The 15,487-nt window shown below is 47.5% G+C and overlaps 5 protein-coding genes across 7 annotated transcripts; 1 reads left to right on the top strand and 4 right to left on the bottom strand.

Moving 5' to 3' along the window:
* Positions 1-46: 46 nt before the first annotated feature.
* On the top strand, positions 47-1,681 carry PPTG_14164 (hypothetical protein; the record flags this gene model as incomplete). The annotated part of the gene is made up of 1 exon (XM_008911151.1): positions 47-1,681. The coding sequence occupies one exon, from the start codon at positions 47-49 to the stop codon at positions 1,679-1,681; it is 1,635 nt and encodes a 544-aa protein (XP_008909399.1).
* Positions 1,651-6,259, bottom strand: PPTG_14163 (hypothetical protein). 3 transcript variants are annotated; one of them, XM_008911148.1, is made up of 4 exons: positions 4,655-6,259; positions 3,372-4,587; positions 3,248-3,300; positions 1,651-3,182 (listed from the first exon to the last, which is right to left on the bottom strand). In XM_008911148.1, exons 1-4 carry the CDS (start codon positions 6,197-6,199, stop codon positions 2,403-2,405), a joined length of 3,594 nt encoding a protein of 1,197 aa, XP_008909396.1. In that variant the 5' UTR covers positions 6,200-6,259; the 3' UTR covers positions 1,651-2,402. The 3 variants fall into 3 exon arrangements, with proteins under 3 accessions (XP_008909396.1, XP_008909398.1, XP_008909397.1); XM_008911150.1 differs by having other exon boundaries at positions 3,248-4,587; XM_008911149.1 differs by having other exon boundaries at positions 1,651-3,300.
* Positions 6,260-9,276: 3,017 nt separating this feature from the next.
* PPTG_23508 (hypothetical protein) lies at positions 9,277-9,741 on the bottom strand (the record flags this gene model as incomplete). Its single annotated transcript, XM_008911147.1, has 1 exon — positions 9,277-9,741. One exon carries the CDS (start codon positions 9,739-9,741, stop codon positions 9,277-9,279), a length of 465 nt encoding a protein of 154 aa, XP_008909395.1.
* A 2,036-nt stretch (positions 9,742-11,777) lies between these two features.
* Positions 11,778-13,421, bottom strand: PPTG_14159 (hypothetical protein; the record flags this gene model as incomplete). The annotated part of the gene is made up of 1 exon (XM_008911146.1): positions 11,778-13,421. One exon carries the CDS (start codon positions 13,419-13,421, stop codon positions 11,778-11,780), a length of 1,644 nt encoding a protein of 547 aa, XP_008909394.1.
* A 317-nt stretch (positions 13,422-13,738) lies between these two features.
* PPTG_14158 (hypothetical protein) lies at positions 13,739-15,169 on the bottom strand (the record flags this gene model as incomplete). The annotated part of the gene is made up of 1 exon (XM_008911145.1): positions 13,739-15,169. One exon carries the CDS (start codon positions 15,167-15,169, stop codon positions 13,739-13,741), a length of 1,431 nt encoding a protein of 476 aa, XP_008909393.1.
* Between the last annotated feature and the right edge of the window lie 318 nt (positions 15,170-15,487).

Raw genomic sequence — 15,487 nt, 5'->3', positions numbered from 1 at the left:
CGCGAATAGTTCGTACAGCCCCTCTAGAGCACCGTTGGCTTAGTCGATGAAGAAGTCACAAGTGCGCAGTACTAGCCAAGTATCGGGCGACTCGATGGTCTCGTCTGGTGCGGTTCTGTCAGCACAACACATGCTGCTGACAGCCTGGTTTGTCGTTGGAATGATTCCGCTAATTCTTCAGGCACGAAGTTTCCTGAAATTCGCGACGCCACACAAGATGACGGAGACTCTCGTAGTGCCGTCGGATGCAGTTCAAGAGATGAATGATGTGACAGAGTTATGTCCTGCATTCGGTCTGCAAATGGCTCAGGTTTGGTGGAATGTTGAGACGACACACTACTACAACTTGAATCATGGACGGCTTTGCCACTTTGTTGCACCTCAATACAACTGTCACGGACGATATGTTGTAGGCTCTGAGAGAGTAAAACCGTACCATGCAGCGCCTTCCAGCTGCGCTAATGACAGCTTCTCGCTAGAAATGTTCTTTTACCACGGCAGTATTGGCTTTTACTCGTTCTACGAAGAGGTTGTCGGGACGTACTGCACAATAGACCATACCATGTACGGGGTCATTGACGGCCTCGGTACTTTCGACATCAACGGGTCTCTATTAGCAGAAGATAGAGGTAGCTACGATTATCGTCATTCATACTGGTACGGCACAGTTGGAATGGTGTGGATTATTTACCGAGTACTCGTAATTCGACGGAGTTATATCGCGTGTAAGCGATACGGACGAAGATGCGATCAAATGCACGAAAGTTTACGACGAAGGACAGCCATGGTTTTCGTGCACGAGAATATGCGCCTTTCAGCCCACGGAGCGACGAATTACCACCGGTTAATGCTCCTGTATCTTCTAATTGAAGGCATCATGAGCGACTTATTCCTTCTCGTGGCAACCGACGGAATTTTTGCCTGGTTTCAGTATATCTCGTTCGGCTACAATTTGTCGGGTATGCTGTTGATTCTGTTCGAGATGATTGAGAACATGAAGTGGCTGCGTGAGAGATCCAGACTTTTCATTAAGCGCTTGTTATTTAGCTACGAGTCGTCATTACTTGGTGAACTTTTGAGTGCATTCGGTCAGGCAAGTGTTCTAACGGCATTAAATCACTCGGATTTAAAGCGATCAGGACCAACTGCACGGGCAGTCTCGTATTATGCGTGGGGGTTAGTGGGCCATAGCGTTATTGTACTCTCGCTTATTGGCTGCATAATGTCAGTACGCGTAGTGCGTGCGGTAACTTGTGTGCGGCGGAAACACGGTCAGATATGGTCTATTTTAACAGCTCCGTGCTGTGTAGATTCTACTCTGGGAATACGCAACAAGATGACAATGTTGACAGGTTATTGCTGGATAGAAGGGAGCCTGTGCTACAAACCCGATGCGTTGAAAGCGTTCGGACTTTTGAAAGTAGAGGAGGACGATGGTGCAGAGTTCATGGCTTTACGAAAACTACACTGGTTCAAAGTACCTACAGATGACCTTGTGGTGATCGGATCCGTGACAAAGCAGTATGTACAGACGTGCAGTGAACGACCGTGTACAGGGGTAGTGAGCTTTTTCGATCGGAGTTTAGGAGGTCCGCTTGAAGGAGGGAGTCGTCGTGTTCGGTCAGTCCGCGCGAAGAACAAAATCCTAGTGTTTCCTTCTCAAGATGTTGTTAAAGAATAATATTTTGTTAGTGCTTGTAAGTTATCAGCAAACTGGTACAGTCGGCATCAAGTGTAAAATCTTCACTACTTTGTTTATACAATTTGCGACTATACTAGACATTCGTAGCTACAATACGATGAGGAGCTCTTACCGCAATACACGTTGTACTCGCTCAACCCCGAAGCCTGTCATTGTTCTTCCACGCATATAAGTCCGGATTTTCAAATTGCGTGGTTTGTCCAGCTGCAACAAGCGGGCATCTTCACACTAAAATTTCATTTAATGTTGCCGTTGCATCATCTCCCTCTTGATGGTATATCGGATCCAGACAAGAATCGGAACGTCTTTGCGGGAAATATTTCTTCGTCTGAGCTCCACCCGTGCTGCCTAGTACTTGATCAGGTATTAAAGTCACTGCCCCCTCCCCACCAGCTTTGAGAGCACGTAGACGGGAAGAAGATCCCTTCACAGCAGTATCTCGGAATCTTTGGCAGCGCAGGGGTCCAATCTCACGTTCAAAGCTAAGAGCATCCTATAGATTGGATCGTCAGGCATTGATCCAGGTCTCTCCTCTTTCGTCTTGCCTTTGCTATCGATCTTGGCGCTTTCAAATGCTTCGTAGGATCGTACGGATCGTTTTCCCGTAGCCATGACATCCGTTTCCCGTCGGACACATTGGGGACCCCTTCCGTTATGATAAAGCAGTCTGTATCTTTCCAGTAGCAAGGTCAGATACCAACTATCCGGTCACGACACCACTGCTGCTAGTCCGTTCCTGTTTCAGTCGGAGATGATCTACCAATCGTCCAACACTACGAGACCAGCCGCCACCGTCCACGAAATAGAAAAGCTCCGATCGCGCAAGAGTGTACATCTTGCTGAGGTCAAGGAAATTGTTCTGCACGAGCACTGGGTAGACGCTTTTTCGCGGACTGACAGTCTGGGCTGCCGTTACAATGCGAGTCATCGAAGCAATCAGCTGCTTTCGCACAAGTCTGCTTGCCTTGGCTTCGTCTGATCCCTTTTCTCCCGTAGAAACAGGCACTTCAACAAGTAGAACCACAGCCCGACAAGTGCTCATCTGCTGAACTAGACGAGTTTCATCCAGATCACGACACGGGAATCCAAAACATTCAAGATCTGCCTTCACTCTGACTCGAAGAGGACTCGCAGCACCAAGCGGGGAATAAATGAGCAAAGGCTCCTCACCTGATTTACCAGAAGCGATGGCACCTTCATCATCAGTGCTGGACATGTCTTCACCTTGTTGGATAGCGGCAAGTCTTGCTTTGCGACGACGTCTTCTTCGACGCGGCACAATCGACGCCACGTTCTCGCGCTCCTCCTTATCCAGCTGCCGTCCGTCCTTCATGATTGAAATCATCAGTGGACGCGTTACTTGCCATCTCCTGGCAAACGCAGCATCGTCGATATCGAAAATGACCGTCCTGGGACTCTCCTGACGTCGTGCGATGATGAAGTCGTTGAAAGGGATCCGGTTCTTGTACGGGATAAGTGACTACACTCGGAAATAGTAACGGTGTAAGCACTCAACCAGATCATTAACAACGCGATAGATCCTACCTCCAACGCTGCCATGGACGCAGGATGATCTTCCTCTACAATCAGACCGAGCACTACAAAGAATGACAACAACAAGGTCAGCATAGAATAATAAATCCATCAAACGTACGCGAACACACTGTACCTGGCTTACGAAGTAGCTTCGCGAGTGCAAGCTCTTTCAGACACCATTCAGATTTAGTGTAGCCATCGCATACAATACTCAGCACAAGTGAGCAGTTATGGATACCACGCGCGATCTCCTCTCGCCAGACAGCGCCACCACCGATACCGCTGGGATCCATCGTATCCATCCAGCACGTGAGCTGTTCCTGCGTCTCCAGATGCTCACGGACTTTGGACGCAAATTGCGCATGCGTGTGGGTGTACGATATCATAATCTTGCGAGTCCCGGCCTCTTTCTTGAGCAAAAACTGCAGCTCCGTCGACGTCGTACAGTCCACTGCTCGCTTGCCAGAGTCATTTGTGATCATCATACTGGATCCACACTTGATCAACGACACTGCCGTCTGTCTGTTTTCTCGTTGTAAAGCGATATGGAGCGCAGTATTTCCTCCCGACACTTGAGTCTTAAGACTCGCGCCTGCCGCTACAAGGTTCGAGAAAATCGACGACTCCACGCCTTCAGCTTCAGCAGCAAAGCACACGACAGGGATTCCTTCATCGTCAGTGGCATCAGGATATGCGTTGTACGCCAGCAGTAAAGATACCACCTCGTCGTGGTTGTTTCTGGCCGCCCAATGCAGCGGCGTGCGGCCATCACGGTCTTTCGCGTTGGGATTAGCTCCTTTCTTCAGCAACAGCTTAGCGGCGTTCACCTTGCCCACAACTGCGGCCCAGTGTAGTGGCGTACGACGGTGCACACCTTCAACGCGTTCTCCTAAGGTGTCAACGCGAATGCCACGAGCCAGAAGCCACTTGATCTTCCCAACGTTGTCGGTGGCTGCAGCCTGGTGAAGTGGCGTCAGCGCTACATCACCGCCACACTCCAATAGATAGTCGCTCAGATCTGATCTCAATGTGAAGGTACTCTGCTGCAGCGGCGTTGCGTATGTGCGGATAAGCCCCTCGAGAGATACAGACGCAACTTGGAGGAAGTTCGCGCCGTTTGCTACAAGTAAACGAAGCACTTGTGGGTCGTCTGCTACGAAAATGGGAGGCAGGACGGCTGCTGGATAGTAGAACGAGGCTCGTGGCAATGCGTTCACGTCGGCACCTTTGCTGATCAGCAAACGCACGATGTCAACGTAACCTTCAGCCACAGCACCGTGGAGTGGAGGGAGCAGCACTGAGCATAGAACTGTCTTCAAAGGAGATCGAAGTCCGTCTTGTGTTCGAACCTGCGATAACAGAGACGTGCTGGTTATCTAACTAGGACTAGCATCTGTTATCGATAGTTACGCTTACCAGTATGCGACTGATGATCTTGAACACCAGTCCAACGTTAAAATTCACGCGCACCACTTTGTCCAGTACGTTCACGTCCATTCCATGTTCGAGTAAGAGCTCCACAATCCTGATGTTGCCTCGCTTAACGGCGATGTGCAGTGGGTTCTTCCTTGATTTCGCGAAAGCATAGAACCACAAGACAGGAGGTTTGTACAAATCTTGCAGCCGGTTGATCTTGTACTTGGATTCTGCCTCAGATAGCAGCGTTTCTACCGTGAGGACATCACCACGAGCGACTGCACGATACAGAAGTTTCTTGAATTCCTTCACAAGTCTCGTGCGCTCGCTTCTAATAGGGATCGCCTTCAGAGCTCTGAACCAGTTGCCAAATGCTGAAGTGTGGGAAGAATCGTTGGAACTATCCGCTTGAAGTTTTAAATGGGTCAAAAAGCGACAGAAGACGATGATCTGACGAAGAAGCACCAACCAAAGCACCGTCGCGGAGTAGAACAACACAATTTGTCGTGGTTTCAGCTCGCTATGGCAATCCACAATCACCGGCACGTTCAGCAACTGGTTCACTGCGACGTACATCATGAATCCCAGTTGAATCGTCACGATCATCTCACAGAACAGCAAATACGGCCTTCGAATCATCCTCTTGTCCTTTGCTCGATACAGCGAGAAGAAATCGTTGGGAAATACCACAGGAGCGATCAATAGAATGTTCGGGAGGCCCAAAAAGTGCATCGTCATCAGTAATTTTAGCCAATGTCGGCACTGTCGTCGTGTATCAGCGTCTTCTCCAATCTTACCCTCTGGATCGTACGTGAGCTGCACAATAGCGATAGCAAAGGTATTCAACAGCACCACAAACAACGAACAGGCCACCAACCAGCCTGCAAAGTAGGAATTCCGGATATCTCCGATCTTCCTCCTCGTCTTCTGCCCCAATTTGGCCAGCATCCAGGCATAAGGCACTTGCTTTCTTCTAGTGGGCCCTCCTCTATTACTCTCTTCTCCTCTGCTGCTCGTCATCTCTGGTAATCCAGATCGTTTTGGAGGTCTCAGAACTTCCCTCTTGATCAAACTAATAGAGTCCCTCTCGGCCGTAGAGAGCGGATCCAGACCCGAAGAGGATGGAGCTGACTCATAACCAAGCTGAGAGCGTGTAGACAGCGACATCTGTGAGCTTGGTACGTCCTCCTGGTCCACGACAATGTCTACAGGCTCCTGGTTCTGATTCTGCTCGGATGTATCTGATTCCAGCGCGTCTAGACTCGTCACTTCGTCGCTCTCGCTTGCAGCTAGCATACATGGGTCTCCAGTCTCTGCGAGAGGCCTGCGGGGCTCGTATCCGAGGCTTGAGGAGCGCGGTACCAGTAAGAACCTGGAGTTGTTGGAGCGTTGACGGTTTATGTGCTTGGCTTTGGCGCTTCTTGTGGACTGTTCGACGTCGCTGTCACTGTCGCTGCTGCTGCTCTGCTCCTGATGCACCGGCAGCGTTGACACCGTAGCCCGCAGCTCGGCGGAGGCCATGCGGGCGGGGCTAGACGCCTCCATGCGGCACACCTCAAGAGTGAATGTTCAAATGTCATGTGCGGATGTTTTATTGGATTTTTTTGTTTGTGGGTGTGTTTTTTTAAGCGCGAATTTTTGATTTTGAAAACTCAAATTTCAGTAGATATTTGCAGTAAGTTATTCTTTTGAGCTTATCGAGATCTGCCGCCAATACTTGGAAATACGCACAATACAAAGAAATATTGGTATTGCTCCTCCTCCAAGAAGATATATCTGTATGTCCGCTAGAGGAAACCAATTTAACAATTCTCATTCGTAGATGGTGGATTATTCTTTTGCTTAACAAGAATGGACCCCTTGTTGAAATCACGCGTTCCGATCTCAACAAGTGGGCCACCCAATCTTCGATCGCAAAAGCTTATCACACCGGTACTACGCCGTTGATCACACGGTTCCACTTGGTGATTCGATATGGTTGTAATGACGAACAGGTCGTCTCTTAGAACTCGAAACCAACGAATCTTGCGAAGAACGAGAAACCCCATGCCGTCTTCCTCTTTCACCTTCAATATTCCAAATGATTTCAATGCGCTTGTCGTATAATACAGCTTGCCGTTGTCCCAATGATAGCCACCCAGTAGTGACATTTTATTCCGAAGTTTCAAAATGGTATCAACACAACACGGCGCTGTGATGACTGCAAATGTTCGGTGATTTATCCACACATATCCAAGTGACCACAATGCTCGAGTGGATATAACAAGTGCAATCGTAGTAAGGACAAACACTCCGTGGCCAACCAAACTCCAGGCATAATAGGATACTGCCAAAGCTGTGGATCTAGTTTCCCTCAAATTTGATCGATTCAAAACTGTCAGCGAGTATTGCTGAAGCGCAGCAGTACAAATTTCTCCGACCAGCGCGGTCTCATAGCTGAATAATAACCGTTTGATTGAGACTCGTAGTTTTTCGCTCAAGCATCTCGTGTTTTCGATAATCTCAAATACCAGTACGAGCAACCCAGATAAGTTGTAACCCATCGACACATACTGAACTTTGGTCAAAAATCCGTCATTGGCAATCAGGAGAAACAAGTCTGTCATGATACTTTCAACCAGTAAATAAAACACGACAGCTCGGTGGTAATTAGTGGCGCCATGAGCTGCTAGTCTCAAATTTTCTTGAACAAGCACTAAAGCTTCTTTGCGATTGAGATCTTCATTCATTTCATCGCACATTTGACCTTGTCGTTTGCTTGATATGAAGCTCCTCCGCAAGACTAGTGCGCGATATGCGATCCAAATCGCCCCGCCAAAGCTGTACCAAAGTGAATATCTGTACTGGCTACGACCTCTATCTTCAGCCAATAATTGTCCATTGATGTCATACGTACCAAGCCCCTGGCCAACAATGTACGCCGTTTTATCCTTAGGACAATAGCTACCCGTTTGTTCCTCGTAAAACGAATAATACCCGATACTCCCGTGGTAAAAATACTGTGAATACTTGAGGCTGCTGTTAGCACAACTCGTAGGTGTCATGTAATATGGATCAACACTCTTATTTCCAATGAGAAATGTGCCGTGGACGTTGTACTGGGGGATAACAAAATGGCAGAGTCGGCCTTGTTCAGTGGTGAAGTAGTGTGTAGGCTGGATGTTGAACCAGGATCCTGCCAACAACATACCTTCGACAGGGCAAAAATCTGCTAGATTCTCACTCTCCTTCTCCAAGTCTGTCGGTATCACAAGGTTTTGTGTAATCTTGTGCGGTGTTGCAAATTTCAGGTAACTTCGTAGCAGCAAAATGAACGGAAGCACTCCAGCAACGATCCACGCTAGGAGTAGTTTGCGCTGTGCTGTCATGTAGTGATCTGAACGTGTTGTTCGCGAAACATGGGGCTGAAATTTGATATCGCAATGCACTTTAGTCTTCCTCATTCAAGCCTCCTCGTGATCGCCTGCAGACAAGTGATCCCGTTTCGTTATATTTTTGCAAAATAGATAACGGATAGTATATCACTGTGCAGGTCTAGAATTCTGATAAATATTCCCGTGTAAACATGAGTTTTTTTTTTTCACTTAAACCCCTTAAAAGTTATTTATTGGCGTTACCTCTCTTCTAACGTGAATGTACAGGGGGCGGCGACTACCAGATCCGTCAAGCGTACCTCCCAATCTTCGATTAAAAAATGCAACTTCACTAGTGCATGGACGCTCTTCGCAGGGTTCCACACCCTGACCTGAAATGGTGCCAATCACAAATAAATTGCCCCTCTTTGTTCCTAGCCAATACTGCTTCTGCAAGACGAGATACTCTATACCGTCTTTCTCCTCGAGCTGTAACAACCCAAATGCTTTCAACGCACTTGCTCCATAGTACAACTTGCCATTGTCATAGCGATACCCTCCCAGCGAAGTCATCTTGTTACGCAGCTTCAAAACCGAGTCTACACAACACGGTTCGGTAAAAATTGCCCGTACATGGTGCTGATGTCTAGACCAGGCATATCCAATCGCCCAAAGCGTGCGGACGGATAACACGAAGCTTGTAAGAGCGAGAACGAAGACTCCGTGACCTACCAAGCTCCAGAAGTAGTAGGACACTGCGAGCGCTGTTGATTTGGATTTATCGAAAATATTCGCTTGGTTCAACGCTGTGATCATTTGCTCTTGAAGTGCGGCACTCAGTAGCTCCCCAAGAAACGCTGTCTCGTAGCTGAACCATAGTCGTTTGAAAAATAGTCGGTATTTTTCACGCAAGCAGTTGCTGGCTTCAACGATCTCATAGATCAGCAAGAGGAACCCCGACAAATTGTAGCCCAGGGAGACGTACTGAATCTTCGCCAAGATACCTTCATTCGCAATGAGAAGAAATAAATCCGTCATAATTCCTTCAACCAGCAAGTAAACCAACGCGAATCTGTGGTAGATCGTAGCACCGTGAGCGGAAAGTCGCAAATTCTCTTGAACAAAAATGACGGCTTCTTTTCGATTAAGGTTTTCACCCGCTTCATCGCATCTCCGGCCATAGCGTTTACAAGAAATAAAACTTCGCCGTAACACAAGCGCTCGATACGTGACCCATATCGAACCAACAAGGCCGTAATAAAACGAATGTCAATAGCCAGAGTTGCCCCGGTCTTTAGCGAGGAATGATCCGTTAATATCAAACGAACCCAGGCCATGACCGTAAATGTACACAATGTTGTCCTTTGCGCAGTAGGTTCCAGTCTGCTCCTCGTAGAAGGAATAGTAGCCAAAACTTCCATGATAAAAGTACTGATCAAACGCGTAGCTATCGTCCGCACAATTCGATGGTGTCGTATCGTATGGATCAACTTTCGTCGGTCCAATTAAATAGTTCCCATGTGTGTTGTACTGAGGAGCGACGAAATGACAGATACGGTTGCCTCTGACTATATAATAATGCGTTGGTTCAACGTTCCACCACACACCAGACAAGAACAGTGCACGCACAGGACAAAGTTCCTCGAGATTCGTTGTCTCCTCTGGAATTCCAGAAGGTACGATTAAAGTCTGAGTTATCTTGTGTGGCGTCACGAATTTCAAATAGCTGCGCATCTGGAGAACAAACGGAGCGATCCCCGCAAGCAGCCAAACTAGCAATAACTTCCTCTGTGCTGTGAAATACCTAGTATGACCTGTTGACATGACATGAGGCAGCGCTCCACGATCATCACAGTATACTCGCGCTTGCTTCATTTGTTGATATTCTCCAGATAGTCCACTATCTAGAAATGAACAAGCTTAGTCTAGGAACATGAAACGGACACCGTCGCGCTGTGGCGGACGATCTAATAAAAAGGTTACAGCACAGATAAATTTTTGAACACTATGATCAAGATGGTGGAAGAACGTTTATTAGAGGGCTTATCTTGCCTTTTATGCAAACCAAACTCGGACTTCGAACTACCTCGACATCACCACCTAAACTCTGTCCCCAAAAGCTTACTATTCCGGTGCCTAGGTGCTCGTTGCAAGGTTTCACACGATCGTCCGATACGGTACCAATTACAACCAGGTCGTTTCTAGGTACAGTAAACCAGTGCAGTTTGCGCAGCACGAGACATTCGGTGCCGTCCTCTTCCTCCATCTTCAAAAGACCGAAAGATCTCAGTGCATCTGGCTTGTAGTACAACTTGCCATCATGCCAACGATATCCTCCCAGCATTGTCATTTTGTTGCGTTTGCCTAGCGCTGTGTCAACACAACACGATGCCGTGAAAACTGACCACGTTTGATGCCTCCACCACACGTATATCATAGCCCACACAGCACGGATAATGATGATGAAGCCGATTACTGCAAGTACAAAGATACAGTGACCAACAATACTCCAGACATAGTGCGAGACGACAAGGTTGACATTGTTCGACTTCTTAAAAGCTCTTGATCCGTTTAGTTGACTTAGAAATGGCTGTTGAAGAGCTGCTCCCACGATCTCACCAAGTAACGAAGACTCATAGCAGAACAACAGGCGTTTAATGAACACTCTAGTCCTTTCGTGGAGCCAATTCGTACTCTCGATTGTCTCGAATGTCACTAAAAGCATCCCCGATAGGTTATACCCAAGCGAAATATACTGGACTTTAGACAGTAAACCATTGTTTGCAATCAAAAGAAACAAGTCGCCCATGAGTCCCTCAATTAAGAGATAAAGCAGTGCTATTCGATGCCATTTCGTCGCTCCGTGGGCTGTTAAACGGAGTTGCTCGTGAACAAACACCACAGCTTCTTTTCGTCGAAGCCTTACGCTCATATTACTGCATCGTCGACCGTATCTCTTGCATATAATAAAGCTTCGACGCAACACAAGACCTCGATATACCACCCAGAGAGCGCCTGTTATGCCGTACCAATAGGATTTTCGGTAGCTTGTGCTCCCAGTATCTTCAACCAGACTCGGGCCATTGATGTCGTACGTACCAAACCTACGAGAAACTATGTACCCAGTTTTGTCGTTCGCACAATAAGTTCCGGTTGGTTCCTCGTAAAAGGAAAAGTACCCAAAGCTGCCGTGGTAAATGTACAGCTCGAAGGGATAGCTGTCGTCGTAGCAGCTACTTGGTGTGGTATCGTACGGTTTAACCCTTTCGCTTCCAATGAGGTGATTCCCGTGGATATTATACTGCGGGATGACAAAGTGACAGAGACGTCCGTGTCTGGTGTTATAGTAATGTGTAACTTGAATGTTCCACCACACTTGGCCAAAAAGGTAACCCTCAACAGGACACAGTTCTGTTGAATTGACTGTTTCCTTTTCTACTCCAGGGGGTACAACCAGTGTCTCCGAGATTTTATGTGGCGTCACGAAGTTGAGGTAGCTGCGGATCATTAGAGCGTACGGTATCAAACCAATTACAATCCACGCTCCCAACAGCATTCGGTCTGGGGTCAACAGCTTCTCTATTCTGCCCATTGGCCGCTGTGATCCATGCTCAAGACAACGCTCTCGGTCCTGCACCTGGTTTTGCTTCCTCATAGATAAATGAAACTCGTTTGATCGAAACGGATGGCGCGTCGTAAGATAAATTTGGAGACTTACCCCATAACTCCACAACACATTTACAAATACTTCGCTAACAATTAAGCTTGAGTCACGATGGCGGTAGTATGCTAAGTGCCTTTGGGCTATCCGATACTTTGTTTTTTTCGAGGACGAGAAGCGAGCGGCGAACTCCAATTGGATTGGGAGCAGGTCCTCCTATGTCATGTCCGAAGAAGCTGATGATACCCGCACAGAGTTTCTCTGTACATGGTTCCATTCCTTCACCAGCCAACGTTCCAATCACATACAAGCTGTCAGCCGGAACTTCGACCCAATGTAGTTTCCTTAGAACTGCAAACTCAGATCCGTCTTCTTTCTCCATTTTCAACAGTCCAAACGCCTTCAACGTGTCAACCTTGTAGTACAGTTTATCGTTGTGCCAATGATACCCACCCACTAACGTCATCTTGTTCCGCAACGCTAATGTAGTGTCGACGCAACATGGAGCGAAGAAGATACTTAACGTGCGATGTTTCCAACACACATATATAACTGCCCAACAAGCTCGAACTGATATGATGAACGCAACGAGACCAAGTACGATGATACCGTGTCCTACTAAACTCCAGACATAATAGGACACGGTTACCGCCGTCACATTTGAATCCTTCAAACTTGATCGATTAATCCCTGTAATGTAGTGATGAAGTCCCACAACACTGAGTAGTTCTCCGATCATTGACGCCTCGTAGCAGAATATTAGCCGTTTAATAAACACTCGCCACTTCTCATGTAGCCACTTCATGTTCTCAATCATCTCAAACACTAGCAATAAGACACCAGAGAGATTGTATCCTAGCGAGACGTACTGGATTTTTACGAGTATTCCATCTTGAGCGATCAACATGAATAAATCGCTCATCAAGCCTTCGACCAGTAAATAGAGCATGACTGCACGATGCCAGTTCGTTGCTCCATGAGCCGTCAATCGCATGTTTTCCTGCACATATACCACTGCTATCTTTCGATTCACTCGCTCCTGAGTAAAGTCGCATCTTCTGGCATAGCGCTTGCACGAGATATAACATCTTCTCATTTGTATAGCGCGATACAAGAGCCACACGCCACAGAATATACTATACCAATATGACTTTCGATAGCTGTCGTCTCCAGTGTCATGGATCAAGCTCGGGCCATTAATGTCATACGTTCCGAGCCCACGAACTCGAACATACGCGGTCTTGTCCTTGTCGCAGTAAGTTCCTTCGGCTTCCTCATAAAACGCAAAGTATCCGATGCTGCCATGGTAGAAATAATATTCCAGGGGATAGCTGTCGTCTGCGCAGCTTGTTGGAGTTGTAGACGAAGGATCAGTTTTCGCAGGTCCTAATAGATAATTCCCGTGGATATTGTACTGAGGAACCACAAAGTGACAGAGCCGCCCATACTCAATTTCGTGGTAATAACCTGCTTCGATATTCCAGCGCACTTGAGCAATGTACAATTCCTTAACCGGACAGAGTTCAGATAGCCTTGCTGTCTCGCCGTCGACACTCGAAGGCCCCACTAGAATTTCCGTGATCTTGTGCGGTGTCATGAACTTGAGATAGCTCCGTATTTGCAGTAACAACGGCATCATTCCCACGCAAAACCAAGCTGCTGTCAGATAGCGCTGAGCCCTATTTCTAGTAGCTCTACGCGCTGGTTGCACCTGCGGTGCATTGATGATGCTGTCCACCCGACTCGACTTCATTTTGGCGAGTTATAGCGCAGCAGTGGTGAGAGAACCGAGAATTAATACCGATGTCTCCGTTTCGCAATGATTCCGTAACAACAACTCTGGCATGCATGCACCCCCAAGTCCAGCTAATGATAGTATTGTCGGCTCGTACGATCCACATCTGTAATAGTGTCGTAACCGACCTTGGCCTTAGCTTCAAAATTAACAGCAACCACGACCACTTCGATAGGGCACGACTTCTAGGTCGGCTTTATTTTAACATCCAGCGTTATGCATGCAGAGCTTGTGAAATTTTATCCACACGATAGCGGGCAAACTTCTGCCTGTTTCTATCCAAGTTTCTGTTTTTGGAGTGCTCGATCCACCAGTAAATTCTCGATCATCTCGTTGCTCATCGAGATATTCGCCGATGTTGCACTCAGCACAAATTCCGTTAAAGCACTCGTCCTTGCATCTGCCCGCAATTTCCTATTCGCCAAGTGCGGTGTGATAATATAGCACGTCATGACGCGCGTGGCAGCTTCATTACTATTCGGCGTTGAGTCCGTAATATGCGGCTTGATCAAAACGTAACCCTTCTCCAAATAATGGACTCCAGTAGCAGGTTTCTTCTCGAATTCCAGTGGCTTAATATGAGCATGCCAGACGATCACAATGCGGCCGTCTTCCACATGACGCTTTAAGATCTGCTGGACGTAGAACGTCGCTGTCGTCCGTGTTTTAACATCCTTCATCTCCAGTCCAAACTTCTCCACAATCGTATTATTCGGTCCATTCTCGTGAGCACAGTGCCCCTTATAATTGTGCCAGCGTCTCCACCATGCATCACCAGTGGACGTCATATCGAACGGCATGATCTTGTTGTCGAACAGCTCCATATACTTGCCATTGACACTATCTCGAACCACGGGCTCCCGTGTCGGCAGATGAGTCCGTGCAGGGTCATGAGCTTCAAATACTTCGTCCACCTGTTGGTACGACGTATCTACACCCTTAGAAAGATCTTCAAATATCTTTTGATCTGCGTCAGTGAAATAACCTTGCGGGACCTCAATGCGACTCGTGTGCTTGCTGATCTCTGAGTATGTCGTGTCTTGTAGCGCTAGTCTCTTCTGTAGCAGCCTTTCGATGCTTTTAGCTACCTGGGCTTGACTTTTATACATCATTCTTAAGTGGATGTTCTCCCTCTCGACGCGCAGTCGTCTCTCTAATTGATGAGCACAAATCTGCTCCCAAACCGCGGACATGCCGCTGTTCGAGCTCACAGGCCGCAGCAAAGCAGCTACTCGCGGTCTTTTTACACTTGTAGAGCGTTTATCATCGCCTTGTATGCTCTGCAACTGTTCGAGTGTCAGCTCCAGGTCCTTCACTTCTTTTCTCAAGCACGCGAGCTCGAATCTGCGCTCGTTACGGGCCTTATTGGGGTCGTAGTTGAGTTTCTTTTTCTTCTTTGCGCTCTTCAATTGTTTGGAGATTGAAGCTGGTACAATGGTGGTCTCTTGGACGGGTAAAGCTGCGCTCTCCAACTGCATAGCATCAGCTGGTTGAGGTAAAGGCGACGACGCGGTGAAAGCTCCGAGGTCGTCGTCCAACGCCTCTAAGAGCTGCGCTGGATCAGCGGCGGTGGACGGTTGTGTAGTCGCAGACGGTGTAGACGCAGTGGTCGAGCTATTGGAGCTTTCGCTGGCGTCCATGGACTCGTCCAGGAAGGCCAGCGCCGCCGCCAGCGAGATGTTGCATTCATGCTCTAAGAACGACATTTTTGGTTGTGACGATTGTAGCGCATTTTTGCTACTTAAAATTCTCTGGATATTTATATCCAGAGTCTTGGTGGCTTCGGAAACCCTCGGAAATCCTGTATCATATTATATTTGGTTACTTTTGTAATAACTCAATACCTTGAATTGACAAAAGAAGAGCTGAAGCAACGAAATACTTTATAACCTTTTAAGATCCGATCCAAAAGCTGGTGAATGTTGACCCAGTCGGACAAGAACGACATTCCCGCAACCTCACCGATTGTGTACTTCACAAAAATAAGTGAATGTTGACCCAGTCGGACAAGAACGACATTCCCG

The sequence above is a fragment of the Phytophthora parasitica genome (genome assembly GCF_000247585.1).
Source record: "Phytophthora parasitica INRA-310 unplaced genomic scaffold supercont2.40, whole genome shotgun sequence".
Lineage (NCBI taxonomy): Eukaryota > Oomycota > Peronosporomycetes > Peronosporales > Peronosporaceae > Phytophthora > Phytophthora nicotianae.
This window is presented reverse-complemented; position numbering and strand designations above follow the sequence as displayed.

What these genes read in the sequence shown, in the direction of transcription:
- PPTG_14163 (XM_008911148.1), bottom strand. Translation starts at nt 6,199, where the DNA reads ATGGAGGCGTCTAGCCCCGCCCGCATGGCCTCCGCCGAGCTGCGGGCT. An exon ending in AGATCATCAGTCGCATACTG is followed by an intron (nt 4,588 to 4,654) that starts GTAAGCGTAACT and finishes CTGTTATCGCAG; the next exon opens with GTTCGAACACAAGACGGACT. An exon ending in GAAGCTACTTCGTAAGCCAG is followed by an intron (nt 3,301 to 3,371) that starts GTACAGTGTGTT and finishes CATTCTTTGTAG; the next exon opens with TGCTCGGTCTGATTGTAGAG.